This window comes from Canis aureus, chromosome 19 (assembly GCF_053574225.1).
Source record: "Canis aureus isolate CA01 chromosome 19, VMU_Caureus_v.1.0, whole genome shotgun sequence".
NCBI classification, from domain to species: domain Eukaryota; kingdom Metazoa; phylum Chordata; class Mammalia; order Carnivora; family Canidae; genus Canis; species Canis aureus.
In genome coordinates, this window is record NC_135629.1 from 45,375,437 (window position 1) to 45,394,202 (window position 18,766).

The 18,766-nt window shown below is 57.6% G+C and overlaps 1 protein-coding gene across 2 annotated transcripts; it reads left to right on the plus strand.

Moving 5' to 3' along the window:
* Positions 1-1,701: 1,701 nt before the first annotated feature.
* On the plus strand, positions 1,702-18,639 carry CERS1 (ceramide synthase 1). 2 transcript variants are annotated; one of them, XM_077859318.1, is made up of 7 exons: positions 1,702-1,965; positions 4,323-4,482; positions 8,461-8,641; positions 10,257-10,418; positions 10,730-10,877; positions 11,121-11,230; positions 18,501-18,639. In XM_077859318.1, the coding sequence occupies exons 1-7, from the start codon at positions 1,717-1,719 to the stop codon at positions 18,541-18,543; spliced, it is 1,053 nt and encodes a 350-aa protein (XP_077715444.1). In that variant the 5' UTR covers positions 1,702-1,716; the 3' UTR covers positions 18,544-18,639. The 2 variants fall into 2 exon arrangements, with proteins under 2 accessions (XP_077715444.1, XP_077715445.1); XM_077859319.1 differs by lacking the exon at positions 1,702-1,965 and adding an exon at positions 3,199-3,324.
* The last annotated feature ends 127 nt before the right edge of the window (positions 18,640-18,766 follow it).

Sequence of the window (18,766 nt, forward strand, 5' to 3'; positions counted from 1 at the left end):
GGAAAGTCCAGGGCTGCACCACATGCCTGGCCAGATCTCTGGGGGCATGGCTAGCCAGTTGAGGACCCTCAAGTCCCCCTCTGCCTGCTAGGCAAGCTGCATCAATCCTGTCTCTGGCCTCTGGTTGAGCCTTAATACTTGACCAGGCCAGGCAGCCAGGCCTCATACCCTGCAACATGCTGGGCCTGTCACTTATTGGCCTGGGTGGCCAGATGGACCCCTGCCCACAGAGTGCAGGTTCAAGAATAATGAGTAGGAGGTACGGTGAGCAGATGACAACAACAGCGAAGAAGACTAATGGGAAAGTCAGGGGTGCACTGAGCAGGTGATATTTGTAGATAAAGTCTGAAGGAAGTGAGCGAGGGTCCCCATTAGCACCTGGGAGAACAGCATTCTAGGCCAAAGGCCCTGAGGCAGGACTGTGCCAGGGTGCTAGAGGAACAGTGAGGTGGCCAGTGTGGCATATGGGGAGCAAGGTGGAGAGGAGAGCATGAGTAGGTCGTGAATCAGTGAGGAGTTGGCCTTTACTCTGCATGGTGGGAGCCATGGGGGGCTGTGAGCGAGGAAGGACAGCAAGCAGGCTCCCTCTGGCCTCTGGGATGAGGAGGAAGCCTGGGTACTAAGCAAGAGGCACTAGGGGGACCCAGGGGCCACAGGAGGCTGTATAGGTGCAGGGAAGTGGCTGAATTTGTGAACATTCCGAGCTAGGGCCAACTGAATGTGTTGCTCAACTGGATGAAGGAAGGGAAGGATGTGTGACTCCTCAGTCAGCCTGCGGGTTTTCCCCCAAGCACCTGAAGGTCAGGAGAGGCCTCCTACAAGTCCCATACTGATTTTCATTCTGCATCTTAAAGGTTTTGGGATGATGCCCTAGGTGGGAGGAAGGAAGAACACAGGAATGTGGGAGTTCCTGGGAGAGGGGCTATCAGTGTCAGGGAAGGCACTATCCCCAACAGGTGACCACAGGCCTTGATCATGGCTGTTGGGGGCTTCAGACACAGGGCCTGGTCACTGGACTGTAGAGTATCACCCAGGGTGGTTGGTCCCAATGGAGCCAGCATCTTGATCCAGCCTCTGAGTCCCAGCAGGTGGGTCCCTGCTCAGTCCCTCTGCCTCAGCCCCCCACTCCCCCACCCCCGCAAGCCTGTGTTAACCTGGTGCAGAGGAGGCCTGCCAGGTGCTCAGGGTCACGGATAGCAGGTGGCCCTGAGGACAGGGAATGGTGAGGTCCGAGGGTGGAGGGCCGGGGAAAGAGTTACCGGTGTAGGGGAATGCCTGTTGGTGCTCACCAAGCCCCACGCCGCGGGGGGCTGGGGAAGCCCAGGTGGGCACGGCACTCCCGGCGCGGACGGGTGCAGACGACTGACAGATGCCATTCCCCGCTGCCTCGCGCCTCGATTTCCTCCACTGGAAAATGGGCAGGAGCGCGGGCCCGTCTCCTGGACGCGTCGCCGGGTCTCGTCCTCCCGCGGTCGCCGCCGCTGCCTCCGGGAGACCCAGCCCCCGCGCGCCCTCAGGGTCTCGGTCGCCGCGACCGGCCCCGAGTCCCCGCCGCCCGCGCCCCCGCCGGGGCGGAGCTTGCGCCGGTCCCGCCCCCCCGGCCCCAGCTCCCGCCGGCGCGCCCCCGGCCCAGCTGCGGCGCGTGACGCGGGGCGCGCGGCTCCGGAGGCCACCGCGGGCGGGCGCAAGCGGCGGCGGGGACGGCGAGCGGACGGCATGGCGGCGGCGGGGACGGCGGCGGGGCCGGCGGGGCCCGAGCCCATGCCGAGCTACGTGCAGCTGGTGCAGCGGGGCTGGGGCAGCGCGCTGGCGGCGGCGCGGGGCTGCGCGGACTGCGGCTGGGGGCTGGCGCGCCGCGGCCTGGCCGAGCACGCGCACCTGGCGCCGCCCGAGCTGCTGCTGCTGGCGCTCGGCGCGCTCGGCTGGACGGCGCTGCGCTCCGCGGCCACCGCGCGCCTCTTTCGGGTCAGTGCCGCGGGGGTCCGGGACGTGGGGCCGCGGGCTGGGGCGGGGGCTGGGGCTGGGGCGGGGGCCGGGCCGTCGGGAGGGCCCGGGACCCGGAGCCCGGCCCTCGCCTACCCCGTTCTGCCTCCCAGGGCCGGGTCGCTGGGACGTGGGGCCGCGGGCTGGAGGAGCTCGTCCCTCCCGGGCGGGGGGCGGGGGGATGCGGGGGTGTGGCCGAGCTAGAGGAAGCCCGGGACGTGGGGTCCTCCCCGCGGATGGGGCGTGCGAGAGGTGGGGGAACCGGGCCGACTTGGCGGGTCAGGGCGGGACGAGGCGGCCCCGGCCGGTGGGAGGGCCCGGTCCGCCGCGCGCCCTCTCGGGCAGGCCGAGCCGGGCCCGGGGGACGGAGGGCGCGGCGGGGTAGGCTCGGGCCACAGAAGCCGCCTGCGCCTCGCGCCTCAGGGCGCTGCGGGGCGCGCTTGGAACCGGAGCGGGGCCCGAGGTCCGTGCGGCTGCGGAGCCGACTTGTCCGCCGCTCCCGGGAAGAGGCGGGAGCTGCCCGGCCCCTGCCTGGCGCATGTCTGCAGTCAGCGCCACCCTCCGACCCGGGGAGGCAACGGCCTGGGCTCCCCGGCCACGCCGGTGGTCGCAGGCTTGGGAGGTGGCACGGCCTGGGCCTTCAGAACGGCTGCCTCCGAGTTGCCCAGTTTCTAGCGAGTCTGGGAGACTACCGCCCCGACTGGAGAGTGACCCTGGGAGTGACATTGGCGCCTGGCCTCCCTCCCATCCTTAGGGAGGGGTCGCTGCTATGGGAGCTGCTGGGAAGGCATTTGGGCCCCTAGCTTGGCCGCGACTCCCCCAGGGACTGACGGGGGTCACTCCGCCCAATCTGGCTGGAGGTGGCAGGGGCTGCAGGGACAGAGAGCCCAGCGTCAACAAAGGGGCCTTTCTCTGCTGGCCGGGAAGAGGCTGGCCCTTGTTAAGTCAAGGGTAGGGTGTTGTTTGGCGGCCGCTGTCCCCACCACCATCTCGTATCACCCACATGGCGAGGAGACGCCGGCCACCGCCCTGCTCCCAGGAGTGGGGAGGCAGGCACGAGGGCCCCTCCACAAGTCCGCCTTGGTCCCCATCAGGCTTTGTTGGTCCCCCCGACTCTCCCAGTTTCTGGCTGGGGAATGGGGGGCGGGGTCCAGGAGGCTGAGAGTCCGAGCCTGGGAGGGGGATGTGGTTGCTCTGGGACAACCAGAGTGGAGCCGGCTGCCTCCTGGAGGAGGAGGCCTGGCGATGGGGGAGCCTGGCGGTGGTGGAGGTGGGGGGAACGGCAAGATCCTGTGCACCCTCCCTGTTGAAATCCACAGAGCTCTGGCCGGTCGGGGCGGGGTGAGAGCAGTTTGAGGCTCGCCCTTCCCAAGAAACGGGTGGAGGGGCTGCTTTTTCCTCCAAAGCTCATCTTCTTGGCAGCCGCCTGGTTGCCAGGGGTGACTGGAACTGGCTCTGGCTGTCTCCATGGCAACTCCTGGTGCTCCGGCCCCCTCAAGCCTCTCCTCCGCGAAGGGGGCGGGCTTGACCCAGCAGCTCTTAGCCCCACCCCCAGGGAGAGGGAACCTGGGCTCCTGGAATCCAGGGGAGCTGTGCCCCTCAGATCCCTCCCTGACAGTTGCATGACCTCTCTTCCTTCCAGTGTCCCTGATGTGTCCCTAGGTGGCTGGGTTCATGTCTCCTATCATTGTACATCCTTTCCCTGCCCTGCCCCACTCTGTCCTCCATTGTCCCCCCACGTTCTCATACTCTCTCTCACCTACTCACTCCCTGCTTCCCCACCCTCTCTGTCTGGCCAACCCCCCAGTCTCCCTCTGAGGTACCCCTTCCCCAAGGTGCCATGATTCCCCATGGGGATCACTTGGGGTTCCAGCCTCTCCACATTCACCCCGATGCCCCCATACTCACCTCTGTGCTCTCTTCACAGGCTCACCCCTACGGGCCCCTCACATCTTCTCTTTAATCCTGCCTCCTCCATGGTATAGCCCCAGCTCCCTCTGGGACCCCCAAGCCCCCCAACTCCACTGAGCTGGCCCCATTGGTCTCCCTTGCTTGTACTCACGTGCCCCCTCCTCAGCGTCCCGGCTTCCCTTACGTTTCCCTCACGTCCTCCCCCCCATTCCCCTCCCCACACAGCACTGGACAGCTGGGCACTAAGTTTAGCCCTTGGCTGGCACATGTGGGCTCTGGTTACCCTCCAAGCGGCAGTGGGTACCAGGGCCCCCCCGCCCAACACAGCCCAGCCTGGAGAGCCCCTGAGCCTGGCTTTGCCCTCCCTGGAGGAGTGGGCCCTGGCCCTTGGCCCCAGTATTGATGGCCACCCACCTTCTCACCCACAGCCCCTGGCCAAGCGGTGTCGCCTCCAGCCTAGAGATGCCGCCAAGATGCCTGAGAGCGCCTGGAAGTTTCTTTTCTATCTGGGCGCCTGGAGCTACAGTGCCTACCTGCTATTTGGCACCGACTACCCGTTCTTTCACGACCCACCCTCCGTCTTCTACGGTAGGGGCCCTACCAGACAGAGCTGGGTGGGGGAGAGTTCTGCTCTCCATGGGGGAGCTGGGCACTCATCACACATCTCATGCTGGATGTCCAGCTCCAACGTAGCTCCAGGACAAGGGTGCTCAAAGGGCTCTGAGGACAGGGAAGGGTCCTGTTTAGGACTTGTTGCTATCAGGGCTCAGGGAGGTATTATCCTGATGAGCTGATTTCCAAATTATGGTAAGAGCCCAAATGTCCTTGTGTGGACCCAGGTGGGCACTCCAGGTGTCTGGAACAGCATATGCAAAGGCCCTGGGGCCTGTATGTGCTTGGTGCGTGAGAATAAGAGGAAGGCAGGAGGAATCTGAGTTTGAGTTTCATTCTAAATGGGATGGGTTTGTGGATACTAAAAAGCTGCTTCTGGCTGCCATGTGCAGGTAGGAGAGATTTGGATAAGGAAGAAAGTGGCCCAGTGGGGAAGTGAGGGGCTACTGTGTCTTGGACCAGCTTGGCAAAGAGATAAAGATGGTGAGAAATGGCCGCATCCACTGATTGTGCTGGATATGGGGGCCATCAAGGCCTGAGCCTGGTGGGATAGGCAGGAAGGTGACTGCAGTGTCCTTTATCACCTGCAGGCAGGCTGTTATAGAAAACCTGATCTGTGATGGGAGTGTCAGGATTTCTCTATTCCTGTGCTGAGCACCCAGGCTGTGTACCAGGGACACACACGGAAGTGTTTTCTGCCATGTGACGTAAACAGTTTCAGAAGGCTCCTGGTGGCACCAAGCCCCACGTCCCCATCTGAGGACTGGGCACAGAGCTTCTGTGTTTTGGTGTCCCAGTGACGAGCACTGCGTTTGCCGGGCACCTGTCTGTCTCTGTGGGACCATGTCGCCCACATGGCCCCTCTCCCCACGTGCATTGCCCTTGTTGTAAATCCTAGAGGGCAGGGTTTAGCTGTCATTCAGTTTCCCTTTGCGGGAATGAACCACGATGGATCTCTGTTCAGTTTCAGGTATGGAGTTGCTTCTGGTTTTTTCTTATTATAAGTTATGCTGTGATAACTTGCTTGCAGGTGAGCTGCTGCTTTGCATGTGCACTTACTGGGTACCTACTGTGTACCAGGCACTGCCCTGACATGGCTGAGTGCTTCAGAGAAAGCTCCCCCCACCTCGATCCCTTGTGGTGACAATGAAGTCTGGAATCTGTTAACAGCTATGAGAAAACTCTAGGGGGCGGGGAATGTTCTACGGAGATGGATGTTCACACCAGAAGTGACTTTTGCGTGTGGACCTGGAGGTGCCTGGAACAGATAGGAAATCCAAAGGCCACTGTGGGACAGGCACACTCAGTGCAGATCAGAGGCAGCGAGGAGCCCCTCCAGGATAGTGGGTATCTACTGGGGCACTGTGAGCAGAGGAGGAATGTTGCCGGGCCCAACTGAGTAGGGGGCTGAGGGCAGGAGCCAGGGCATGAGGGGGGCTCTTCCCAGGACAGAGCCCAGAACAGGAGAGAAGTGGCTGGTTTGAGAAATGTTTTGAAAGGAGAACTGATAGGATTCATTGCCAAGTCAGAAGCAGGGGTGAGCAGGGACCGTAGGGATGACACTGGGGGCTGGGATCTGGGGCTGGGGAGGAGGAGGTTTCGGGGAGAGCTGGAGCTGGGTTTGGGACACCTGGGCACTGATTCCAGAGGCCAGGGAGGGAGATGCAGTGGGGGTGACATGGAGCGTCCAGAGCAGCAGGTAGGTTGTGCATGTGGAGGGCAGGCCAGCGGTCCCTGGGTGGAGTCCAGCCTCCGCATGCAGGGAGGTACAGATGGAGTCCGAATGGTGAGCCCTATGTGGGCCACACTGCCCCTGTCCCACCCCAGATCTGGGGCCTGAGGCTGGAGGGGGACACTTGCCCAATGGTAAAAGACTTGTCAGTGCAATTGGTGGAAAATTCGGTGTCCTGTTTCCACAGCAGGTTCTGTGCATTGAGGTGCCTCTATGTCTCTTCCTTCTAAAGTGGGGTAGAAGCAGTCAGCAGGAGTTGGAGGGGTGGCTCTACTGGCTACAGCATTCCCACCTAGCTGAGGACAGAACTCAGAGGAAGGGCCCTGCCAGAAGTGTGCGTTTTGCTGTCAAACTTCGGGGAGCCCATGGACCTGATAAAGTGGTGGGTGGAGATCTAATCCACTGGGGGGGATGCATTTTTTTTATTATTAATCAGGTAAAATATACTTAACATAAAGTTAACCATAATTTACCAGTCACAGGTTCTGCATGAGTCCACTTGTGTCAGGTCCTTGGAATAGCCAGATTCATGGAGACAGGAGCCAGGGCTTGGGGTGGGGGTGGAGGGCCATGGGGAGCTGGTGTTTAATGGGCACAGAGTTTCAGCCATACAGCGTGAGAAGAGCTCTGGAGATGGCTGCACAACCATGTGAACATGATAATGCTCCTGAACGTATGGCTGAGATGACAGGGTGTGCGTGGTATGTGTTTTACTATAGTTTTTAAATATTCACTGTTCTAAAGTGAGTTCAGTGGCATGTAGCACATTCACAGTGACGTGCAACCATCACCTGTGCCTAGTTCCAGAACATCTCCATCCCCCCAGAAGGAGACCCCATCCCCACGAGCAGTGATGCCTTCTCCCCTAACCCCTGGCAGCCACAAATCTGCTTTCTGTCTCTACGGCTTTACCTGTCCTGGATGTTTCATATACTTGGGATCATGCAGCGTGTCACCTTTTGTGTCTGGCTTCTTTCGTTCAGCATCTTGTTTTTGAGCTTAATCCATGCGGAAGCGTGAACCAGCACAGCGCTCCTTTTCACGGCTGGGTAATATTCTGTTGTGTGGCTGGATCACATTTTCACCCACACACGAGTTGATGGGCACTCGGGCTGCTTTTGGTGATGGCCAGCAGTGCTGCTGGGGATGTGCGGGTACAAGGAGCCCTGGTTTTAGCTCCCTTGAGCACATTACTAGGAGTGGACTTGCTGGGTCATGGGCTCACGTGTTCTTGGCCATTGAGGCCACCGAGGGGAGAGTGGACAGTCGGGAACAGCTCTGGAAGGCCAGGAAGAGCTGGGACAAAACTGAGCGGGAGACAGTGGTGCCAGGACCTGGGTCAGGGTAGCGAGGGCAGGGGAAGTGAGCAGAGGCATGGATGGAGAGGAGCCCCCACATGGGGGTCCATGTGGATCCCTGTTGCATGAGGTGTCAAGGCGCAGATGAAGAATTGTCACTGAGGTGAGGCACTGGGGCTTTTGAGGGGATAGCCAGGCTCCAGGGGACATGGGGGTCTGGCTCCAGCTCTCTGAGGCTGGAGGTGGGAGGCCCTAGATGGAGCTCAGGGAGGCCATTCTTGGGGGCAAGCAGAGAAGGAGTGGCCAGAGAAGTCCAGGTTGATGCAGGCAGAGCCCTCTTGGTGATAGTCCTAAGAGAGGAAGCAGAGGCGACTGGGAGAGTTGGGGGTCTGTGTCGCCTGGAGGGGTTGAAGCCTGAATGTGGGTGGGCACAGGTGCCAAGAGGAACGTGGTGGCTGCAAGAGCAGGCGAAGGGGAGCCACACCCCACTTGGTGGGACAACCCATACCCAACGGCATTGGCAGGTTTGATTTCTGCCTCAGCTGCCCCACCCGGCACAGTGAGGCCAGTGGCAACCTCCATCCAGTGGAGGGACTAGCCGGGATGGGAGAGCCAGGACGAGGGCATCGAAGCTGCTTCCAGAGAGCCTGAGGAGTAAGACAAGAAGGGGAGCCAATCCAGAGTTGGAACGCCTGCAGGGGACAGATTACAGGGATAGGAGTACTTTTTTCTATAAATCTAGAACCATTCCAAAAAAGAACACCTATTCATAAAAAATAATGGGTAGAGAATGAGAACAGACAACCGGTGGCCAGTACACCTGCAGAAGTGGGTGGCACACCGTGGCTTGTGGAGGATGCATCCCAGCTTGAGGGGTCCTGGAGGCCCTGGCGGTCCCTGACAACACAGTCCTGCTCTCTCCAGACTGGACGCCGGGCATGGCGGTACCACGGGACATCGCAGCCGCCTACCTGCTGCAGGGAAGCTTTTATGGCCACTCCATCTACGCCACGTTGTACATGGACGCCTGGCGCAAGGACTCGGTGGTCATGCTCATCCACCATGTCGTCACCCTGGTCCTCATCGTCTCCTCCTATGCCTTCCGGTGAGTCTCGGAGAGGGCAGGAGGGTGTAGGGCACAGCATGAGCAAAGAAGGGACGCTGGCATGGGGCAGAGAGAGGGGGCCATGGTGGGTATCCAGGGAGGTAGGTTCTGGGGAGAGATCCCAGAGGGATGGGGTATATCAGGTGCAGAGAACCCCCACCACACTCATACCCCATCCATCCCCCTCTAAGCCCTCCAACCTTGTCACACAGCCTTGGTCGAGTCACGTAGCAGGTGTTTACTGCCCGGGTGCTGCGGGAGTGCAGCTAGGAACACCCACTGTGACATTCTAGAGCCCCCTACAGCCACCACACATGGCCCCTGACGGCCTCAGATGCAGCCTGTCCACCCCTCAGTGTGCCATATGTGTAAGATCCAGTCTGATTTCAGAGGCATTGGAGGGTGAATATGTCTTGCCAATCCTTTTGTTGCATCAACTACATGTTAAGATGACAATAAAGGACTTACTGAGTTGATTAGAATTAGAATATAACATTAAAATTAGCTGGACGTCTTTTTTACCTCTTTTTTTTAAAGTGACTGACAGAGAATCTAAAATATCATATGCAGTTCACAGTCTGCTTCTGCTGGACGGGCTGCCCTGGCTGCACCTCCAGTATAATAGCTGAGGGGCCACTGGTGCCTATTTCAGCTTTAGCTAAACTGAAGTAAAGTTGCATATTTGTTCTTCAGCCACACTGGCCACATTTTAGCTGCTCAGTGGTCACATGTGGCTGCTGGCTGTCATACTGGACAATGCAGGTTTAGAACATTCCTATCATTCTAGAAAGTTCTATAAGATAGCACTGTTCTAGTGTAGAATCAGATGACAAACCCAAACAAACAGACAAGAAAGATACTAATGGTTTGTTTGAAGGTGATAACTACAGAAAAAAATCAAGTGGGAGGATAAGGACTGTAGGGGTGGTGAGGTGTGGGTGGTTGGGTGATAAGAGCGAAGACTGAAAGGTGAGGGAAGGCTCCATGAACACTGGGGAGGTGCATGTTAGGCAATGGAAACAGCATGTGCAAAGGGCCTGTGGCACGTGAGCTGTCAGGAGTGCAGAGAGTGGTGTCCAGCCATGTCCAGGTTGAATTCAGGTCCAGTGGCCCAAGCAGCTGTTGGGTGTGAAATGCTGGGGAGGGATGGGGGGATGGCCTTCAGGCTGTAGAGCCTCATGGGGACTCGGCCTTTCCTAGGAGGGTCTGCAGATTGCAGCAATGTTTGGGTTAAATGAACTGAGCTAGGAGGGTCAGTGTGGCAATGATGTGCTGTTCAAGGGGACGGATAAACTTGTGGGGGATCTGGATACAAAATGGATACAATCTGGATACCAGGCCACTGAGGGTCAGGGGTCACAGAGACCAGGAGGGGCAGACAAGGAACTTCCAGGGAGGCTCCTGGGTCACCCGGGGAGAGTGAGGCAGGGAAGGGGAGGGTGCAGGTGGGGCTGCCCAGGGGGCCGTACAGCTCCCCCACTCGGCCTGGTGAGGAAATGGGCAGGTCACGTGGGCCCACAGGAAGCTTGGGGTACAGCCTTGGTGCAGGGTAAGGGTCCCCGGTGTAACTCGCCCTCTGTGCTCTCCTGTCCCACTCCTCCCCTGCCCCCACCAGGTATCACAACGTGGGCATCCTCGTGCTCTTCCTGCACGACATTAGCGACGTGCAGCTGGAGTTTACCAAGCTCAATGTCTACTTCAAGTCCCGCGGAGGATCCCACCACCGCCTCCACGCCCTGGCGGCGGACCTTGGCTGCCTCAGCTTCAGCGTCAGCTGGTGAGGGGGCAGGGAGGGAGCTGGGGCTGGGGCGGGGCACACTGAGGGGTGGGGCTTGAGGGGGCAGTGCCTGGGAGGATGGAAGAGCCCCAGGGGGGCAGAGGCAGGGTCCGGCAGGAAAGGACAGGCGGGAGACAGATGGACTGGGGTGAGCAAGGCTGGGGCAGGGGGACAGGGATGGGTGGGGATGTGCAGGACCAGATGGATGAGTCCAGATGAGACTGTCGGGGGGCGGGGGGAGAGGGGGCAGCCCTCCCCCTTCCCCTCCCCCTGGCAGCTTCCTCAGCTCCCACTGTCCTACCTCCCCGCAGGTTCTGGTTCCGCCTCTACTGGTTTCCGCTCAAGGTTCTGTACGCCACGTGCCACTGCAGCCTGCGCTCAGTGCCCGACATCCCCTTCTACTTCTTCTTCAATGCACTCCTCCTGTTGCTCACCCTCATGAACCTCTACTGGTTTCTGGTGAGTTGGCAGCCCACAGCTCCTCGCCCCCGCCCCCATCCTCAGCTGGCAGTCCTGTCCTAGTTCCTGTCCTGAGCAGCTGTCCGGGGGCAGGGCCCCCTTCCCAGGCAGGCCCAGAGAGGGGCATGTTCACACCAGGAACAGCACGTGCAAAGGGCTGGTGGCAGGAGCACACAGCCATCTGGAGGGCGGCAGGGTCAGGGAAGTGGCACTTGCTCACCTGTGCCTCCCCGCCTCCCACAGTACATCGTGGCTTTTGCCGCCAAGGTGCTGACCGGCCAGGTGCGTGAACTGAAGGACGTGCGGGAATACGACGCAGCAGAGGCCCAGAGCCCCAAGCCCGGCAAAGCTGAGTGAGTGTGGAGGGGCCACCGCCCCGGTTCATTCCTTTAGCCACGCCTGGCCTGCCGCACGCACTCTGGGGGCCCTGGAGACGAGGCAGCGGATGACCCGCCCCGGACGCTGCCCCCTGGAGCCTCCATCCCAAAGAGACTGCAATAAAGCCGTGGAAGATTAGCCACAGAGTTAGATGCTGTCAGGCCAGACAGGACGTGGGTAGAGTGGCCTGGGGGTGGGGGCAGCCTGGTGCGGGCGGAGAATCGGTCTCCGTGGTAGGAGCAGTGAGGGCCAAGCTAGTAGCTGGTTCGGTGCACCAGCAGCTGGGAGCCAGGCCAGAGGGGAATCCGTAAGCAGGTGGCAGTGGGGGTGGGGAGGAGGGGGAGCGGGCAGCCCACTGGTCAGTTGAGCAGGAGGAGGGGCTGGGGGCTCAGACCCAGTCTGGCCCAGGTGGGAGTCCAGAGAAGGAGGGGAGGGGGCCCAACTGAGCACCGCAGAGGTAGGACACCCGGGACTCGCCAGCTCTAGGTTGTAAGCCAGATGATGTCCAATGTCCCCAGCCTGGAGGGGCCCCAGGAATGAATGGAGGCAGGTTTGGGTGACCAGTGGAGTCTAGGGTATCCAGTGCTCCAGAGACAACACGAGGAGTGTTTGAGCAGCAGCAAGGTGGGAGCCCGCTGATGGCTCACGAGGCACCGAGTCAGTAGAACCTATGATTTGGCTTCTGGGGGGCTCATCGGTGACCGGCCTGGGAAAGGTGGTCTCAGGGAAGCTTTGTGCTCAGAGCTCGATGAGGTGGGTCAGAATGGGCCATGAGGAGGAGGAGAGAAGCAGAGATTTTAAAAATCTTCTTGGAATACAGAAGAAGAGCAGGGAACTGGGGGTTGCCAGAGTGGAGAGCTGAGGGCTCTGTGGCCAGTTCGCATAAATAAAGGCACTTTATACCCTCCAAGCCTGGAACTACAGGTGAGGGGTGCTAAGACCAAAATCCAGCACCCAGGCCAGAGGGGGACCAGAGAGGTGAGCAGGGATCACTGATATGAGAGGGCTGGGCAGCAGGTGGGGTCTCCCCAGCTGGATCATATTTGGGCATGTTGGCCCAGGTGACTGATCACCACGAGGCCGTCACTGTCATCGGGGCATGAGGGCACAGGGGCCATAGCCAGGAGGAATGTGGTCAGATCCCAACTCTGCTGTAGAACCAACCAGACTTGTTTTAGGTGAAACAAAAATAAAAGAAAAGACAATCCAAGACTTCTGGCTCAAGCTGCCATTTACCGAGATGGAAATTGGGGCTGAGTTGGGGTAGGGCTGTGCACACTGGCGGTGGCGGGGGGCGGTGGGGGTGGATCAGGCATCTGGTTTGGGGGCTATGAGATTGGCCAATGTCCAGGGAACGTGAGCTGGGAGTTCATGACATCAGTGAGGTCTCACCAAGGAAGTCTGACCAACCCTCAGAGGCTTCCAGCACAAGCAATGGCTAAAGCAGTGGGTGGGAGAGGGCAGTGCCTGCTTGGCCAAAACTAAAAATCTGAAAGATCTTCCTGCTGTACACCAGTGCATGCCCCACTCTGCACGCCTCCCTAGTCTGCCTGCCCTGAGAAGGCCTAGCCAGGATGTTGGTGGGGGGCTGGCACCTGGCCAGCATTTCTGGTAGGATGAAGGCGTGAACTCCAAATGTAAATGACAGGGCCTACACCAGGGAGCACACTGCCATGATCCACCTGTGCGGGCGTCACTGGTGGAACTCAGTTCCCCGCGGATGGCCAGAGTTAGTGCAGTTGGGTATAAAATGGGATAAAAAAGGAGATTGTGGATCAAGCTACACAAGAGTGGTCAGGATGCTTCCAAACCATCAGGTCATGGAAAACGAAGCAGCTGAGGAACTGTCCCCGATCAGAGGATACGAAGAAGACATGGTGACTGAATGCTGTGTGGGCTCATGGGCCAGAAAAAGGACATCCAGTGGAAAAACTGGTGAAGTCATATAAGGTCTCCGTTTCATTCAGAGCACTGTCCCAGAACCTTGGTTTCCTAGTTGTGACAAATGCATTAGGATTTGCGGAGATGTAAGATGATAACATTCGGGGAGGCCAACCGAGGGCTACACTGCAGCTCCCTGTACTGCCTTTGCAACATCTCTGCAAATCGACGATTACCCTCAAATAAAAGTCTTAATAAAAAAAAAAAGCGAAAAGCATGAAAGACTGTCAGAAATGACACTGGATGTTATGCTGCATTGGGAGTTCTGAGTTCTGTTGTAACAAAGTATCATGAGTTGGGGGCCTTTAAAACAACAGAAATTTGTCTCTCCCAGTTCTGGAGACCAGGAATCTCACGTTGTCAGCAGGGCTGTGCTCCCTCCGAAGTCCCTAGCAAATGACACTTCCTTGTCTCTTCTAGCTTCTGGGGCTCCACACGTCCCTTAGTCTGTGGCTGTGTCACTCTGGCATCTGTTCTGTGTCTTCACATGGCCTTCTCCTCTCTGGCTCTACTCTCTTACAAGGACATTTGTCTTTGGATTTAGGGCCCACCCTAAATCCAGTCTGATCTCAGCCCAGATTCCTTCACTTTGTCACATCTGCAGAGACTTTTTTTTCCTAAAAAAGTCGCATTCACAGTTGCAAGAGATTAGGAGGTGGACACACCTCTTTGGGGACCACCCTTCGTCCCGAGGTGGATGTTAAGGTCCAGACAGTTAGATGCTGCTGAAGAGAGAATCAGGAAGTTGAAAGCTGCGAAGAAGTGACCCAGATTACAGTGAATGCAGCTGGAAGCGATGATAGCTAGACTTCTAAGAATGACCTGGCTTCACTGAGTTCTGATAGGAGGCAGAGACAACATGAAGATGCAGTGCTCAGAATTTTCCAGATGTAAAGATGTAAATCATAAAGAGGATGAATAAAAAGGCATCCATACCCCAAACACGTAGCAAGAAATGTAAAACAGCCACAAGAATGATGGCCTACGCGACAATGACACTAACAGCAGCGAGGGACACTGGATAACTGTGGAGGGAGCTGTCCTGTGCTGAAAAGAAGGAACCAGCAACTGGGAATTTCATAGACAATTTTGAAAACATTTACCTGACGGCGCCTGGCTGGCTTAATCGGTAGAGCACCTCAACTCTCGATCTTGGGGTCCTGTGTTTGAGCCCCACATTGGGTGTAGAGTTTGTTTTAAAGAAATAAAATCTTTAAAACTAAACAAATGACTACTCAAGTGACAAGACACCCACAGAAACAAAAACTAGGAAAGTTTACCACCCACAGATCTCGACGGGTATATTTCAAAACACAGGAAAGCTATCCCAAGAGGTAGACCAGCAGGTGAAATGACACATATCTGGGTAAAAAAACTTAAATGCCTAGTTTGAGATTTTTAAAAAAATGACAAGTGAAGTAGTAAATACTGAAGTGGGATTGGCACTCGGCAGGAGGGTGGGGATTACATTTAGGCTACATTAGAGACCTCTATGACTGCTAGTGGGGTGTAGAGGGAAACCCGGAACAAAGAACAAAATAAGGGGCAGCCCCGGTGGCGCAGCGGTTTGGCGCCTCCTGCAGCCCAGGGCGTAATCCTGGAGACCTGGGATCGAGTCCCGCGTCGGGCTTCCTGCACGGAGCTTGCTTCTCCTTCTGCCTGTGTCTTTGCCTCTCTCTGTGTGTGTGTGTCTCTAAGAATAAATAAATAAATAAGTCTTAAAAAAAAAAAAAAACAACAAAATAAATGCAAAAAAGGAAGGTTAGTAAAGGTAGGATAAGTAATGCAAAACGAGAGGGTAGGTTCTCAAATATTACACATCCAAATAAGCATTCATGGAATAATCAGTTGCAGAATTGGTTTATTTAATTTATTTTTTATTTTTTATTTTTAAAAGATTTTATTTATTTATTCATGATAGTCACGCAGAAAGAGACAGAGAGGCAGAGACACAGGCAGAGGGAGAAGCCGGCTCCATGCACCGGGAGCCCGATGTGGGATTCGATCCCGGGTCTCCAGGATCGCGCCCCGGGCCAAAGGCAGGCGCCAAACCGCTGTGCCACCCAGGGATCCCTGGTTTATTTAATTTATTGTTTAAAGATTTTACTTATCTATTTAGAGAGAGTGCAGGGGGGAGGGGCAGAGGGAGAGAGGGAATCTCATGCAGACTCCCTGCTGTGTGGACCACCAACTCCCCCCCCCCCGACACACACACACACACACACACACACACGAAGCTGGACCCCAGAACCCTGAGATCATAACCTGAACCAAAACCAAGAGTCGGTCGCTTAACCAACTGAGCCACCCAGCTGCCCCACAAGATTGTGTTTGTTTTTAAATCCACCTCTCTACTGGTTAAAAGACTTCAAGTCTAGGGTATGTGAAAGTTGCAAATAAAAGGACAAGACAAGAAATTCAGATGTAATCCTTGATCTGGAACGTTCCACATGATACAAGCCCTAAATCTCAGCTTGACGGAGCATCAAGCAGCTCAGAAGCAGCGTGAACAGATACTCTTTTTAAGCACAGGACGTTTCTCAAAATTGACCGAGCCTGGCCATGGGGGAAATCTCCGGGACTCAGAACCAGGATCCCGCAGGCCGTGTAGACGAAACTTCAGCGAGGTTTGAGGACAGTAAGGAAATGATGACTGAGACCCCTGGGACGTGATTCAGGAGCTGGGAGACAGAGTGTGTGACAAGTAAGCAGCACCCCTCTCTCCCTCCCAGAACAGACCACCCTCAGGGACTGCCCCCTGGAGGGACCCCCAGGACCTGACCCAGCCCCTCAGCCTGACCCAGCCCCTCAGGCTGGAGCCCCCCGCCTTGTCGCCTCAGGGGCTGCTGGTCCCAGCAGCCATCGAGGGCCCACACCTCACTCCGTCTGCTGACCTGCCCTGAGTTACCTGCCGCTTCCCCCCGGGGATCCTCTTCCCGCAGCCCCCTCATTTAACTCACCCAACTTCCAGCTTTCTCTCCAGCTCCTGGGGCTCCCCAGCGTGCCATTCTCCGTCTCCGGGTCTGCCTGATGTTTCTAGCATCTCTGAAAAATGCCTGGAATCGGCCCCCCTTCTCACCCCAAACTATCTCCCTGGAACATTTGCCCATTGCAATTGATGGAAACTCAGGGTGAAAACCGTGCCAAACTCTAGGGAGCCCCCTCGCTCCCTCTCCTTACGCCTGAGGAAACGTCCAGAATCCCCCTGAGACGCCGCCTGTCCTCATCTCCGTCCAGCTCCCACCCTCGTTCTGCTTCTCTTTACCCGTAGCAGTGCAATGGAACTGAGAAGCCACCTCCCCCCCACCCCAGATACTAACACGGGTTTTGAGCCCCACTGGGAGGGGCGCTTGGAGGCTTGTACAGAAAAATAAACCAGCATCATCGGGAAAGTTCTGATAAAAGGCTTGTGGTGAGGTATGAATCCTTGAATGTATTAAACCTACTAATGAAAGCATAGGAACGGAAACCTTGGAAGAGAGCCGAGTCCATAAATAGGCTCCAGTCCTAAAGATCACTGGGAGGGACGAGCTGTCAGAGTACTTGGTAATCATCTGGAGAAAAAGAGCAAACGTGTGTATCTCGAATCAGCCTGAGGGCAAACTCCCGATGGAGCAGATGTTGAGGCAGAAGCAGAAGCTGTGAAATGAAACCAGAGGCCAAAAGGGAAATGGTGGCATCTAGCAGCTGAACTCTAAGGGTCAGAAGCCAGGAGCCCCACCTAGGCTCCGTCTAGAGAACCAACGGGCGAAAACGGATGACAAAGGACCCACAGGAGGCCCCCATGGGGCTTATCTGTAACCTCACAGATCAAGGGCCCCTGCCGGTGGGAGAGAAAGAGCCACGGAAGAGGGGGCAGAGGATGCGATGCGCGCTCCCAGGAAGGGACACGCGTGGCTCCAGCCCAAGGGAAGAATGAATTGAAGTGACTGAGGTCATCTCCTGGGAAGTAGGTTCTTCTATGAAAGGGTCTCTGAGCCAGAGTGCTCCGCAAAGTGAGGGGACCCGGGGTGGGGGGATGGTAACACCCCAAGTGCTAGGATCCGTGTGAGATACCAGCAAGATTTGTGTGAAATTCGACACAGAAGCAAGAAACCCAGGTTGATTTCCAGGAGTGGCTCAGGGAAATGGGAGTTCTCCGTGCTTTCTGAGGTCTAGACCGTGAGAATATAGTACCAGTCCAGGAAATACGTTTGTGCGGAAGCTAGACCATAGAACCCACTCCTGCAAAGGCACCGAAAGACCGATGTGCAAAGGCATGAGGGGCTCCCCGAAGCGGGAACGGGAATAGCCAGGGCCTTGGCCAGTAAGCCGCAGTAAGTAAGTAAGCAGGTGCTGACAAAGGCACCAAGGAGCAGGGGTGGAGCCCTTTGTCGGAGCTGGTGAGGTGGCCCCGGGCACACCCCCCAGTCAGAACCCGAGCGCCGCCACTGTTGCAGGCAGTGAAAATGGAATTTATGGAGAGTGGTAGTGCACACAGGAGCAAGGTCAGTGTTGCCTTTTTGGAACATTTGGGTGCAGAAGACTGTGTGTGTGTGTGTGTGTGTGTGTGTGTGTGTGTGTATTATATATTGATTTTACTGGGGAGAGTGGGAGAGGGAGAAAACAGGGAAAAGAGAGAGGGAGAAGCAGACTCCCCACCCCTCCCCCCTGAGCAGGGGGCCCGACACCAGACGCTCGATCCCAGGACCCCAACATATGATCTGAGCCCAAGGCAGACGCCTAACCCACTGGACCACTCAGGCACCCCCAGAAGACATCTTTATGCAAACCATACGTTATCTAGAAATTAGGGGCCTTTCTCTGGACTTAACCTGGACACTATATTAGAGTTTTAAAACTGCTTAAGTTGTTTTAGGAACATGGAAAGAAAGTAGGGGCTGTGGCGGATGCAGAGGGCAGTGGCGGGAGAATCACAGGGCGACCAGAGCCAGGGGAGGAGCTCTCCCTGGCTGGAGGGTCAGGGAGCGCGGCCCCTTGTGCGCAGCGCCTGGAAGGGAGGAGTATGGAGTGCAGGGTTTATCCAGACCCAAGTGGGGGGGGGCGGTTAGATCAGGCTTTTGCCCTCCACCGGCCGTGGGTAGCGCAGGAGGGAGGAGAGAGGAGGGTGTAATTGGGAGGGGCAGGGACGCCGAGCCCGCCAGGCGGGAGGCAAAGGTCTGATGGCCGTGCGGGTAGGAAGGAAGGAGCCAGGTCGGTCTCCGTCTGGCAGGAAAGAGGGATGTGGAGGGCGATGCAGGCGAGGCAGGGTGGCACGCGGGGCATGGGGCCCGGGGCTAACCTGGGCCCGGTTCTGGCCCCCAGGAAGCCGCTGCGGAACGGCCTGGTGAAGGACAAGCGCTTCTGAGCTCCCCGATCGCCGGCCCACCCCTCAGCACCCTCCCCGCCCGGCCCCGCCCCCTCGGAACCGACCCCGCCCCTCCCCGGGACTGCGGCTCTGTCCAGCTCCGCCCCGCCTGGGCCCGGCCACTCCCGGTCACCTCCCCCTGGACCCGCACCCCGAGACCCCGCCCCCGGGGTCTACCCCCGTCCGGCTTCTGGACCGCGGCCACGTCCCCTGGGGACCCTGA

Excerpts from the sequence above, each read along its gene's own strand:
- CERS1 (XM_077859318.1), top strand. The coding sequence starts at position 1,717 with ATGGCGGCGGCGGGGACGGCGGCGGGGCCGGCGGGGCCCGAGCCCATG. Across the intron at positions 4,483-8,460 it reads CCCACCCTCCGTCTTCTACG|ACTGGACGCCGGGCATGGCG; the intron begins GTAGGGGCCCTA and ends TGCTCTCTCCAG. Across the intron at positions 10,878-11,120 it reads TGAACCTCTACTGGTTTCTG|TACATCGTGGCTTTTGCCGC; the intron begins GTGAGTTGGCAG and ends CGCCTCCCACAG.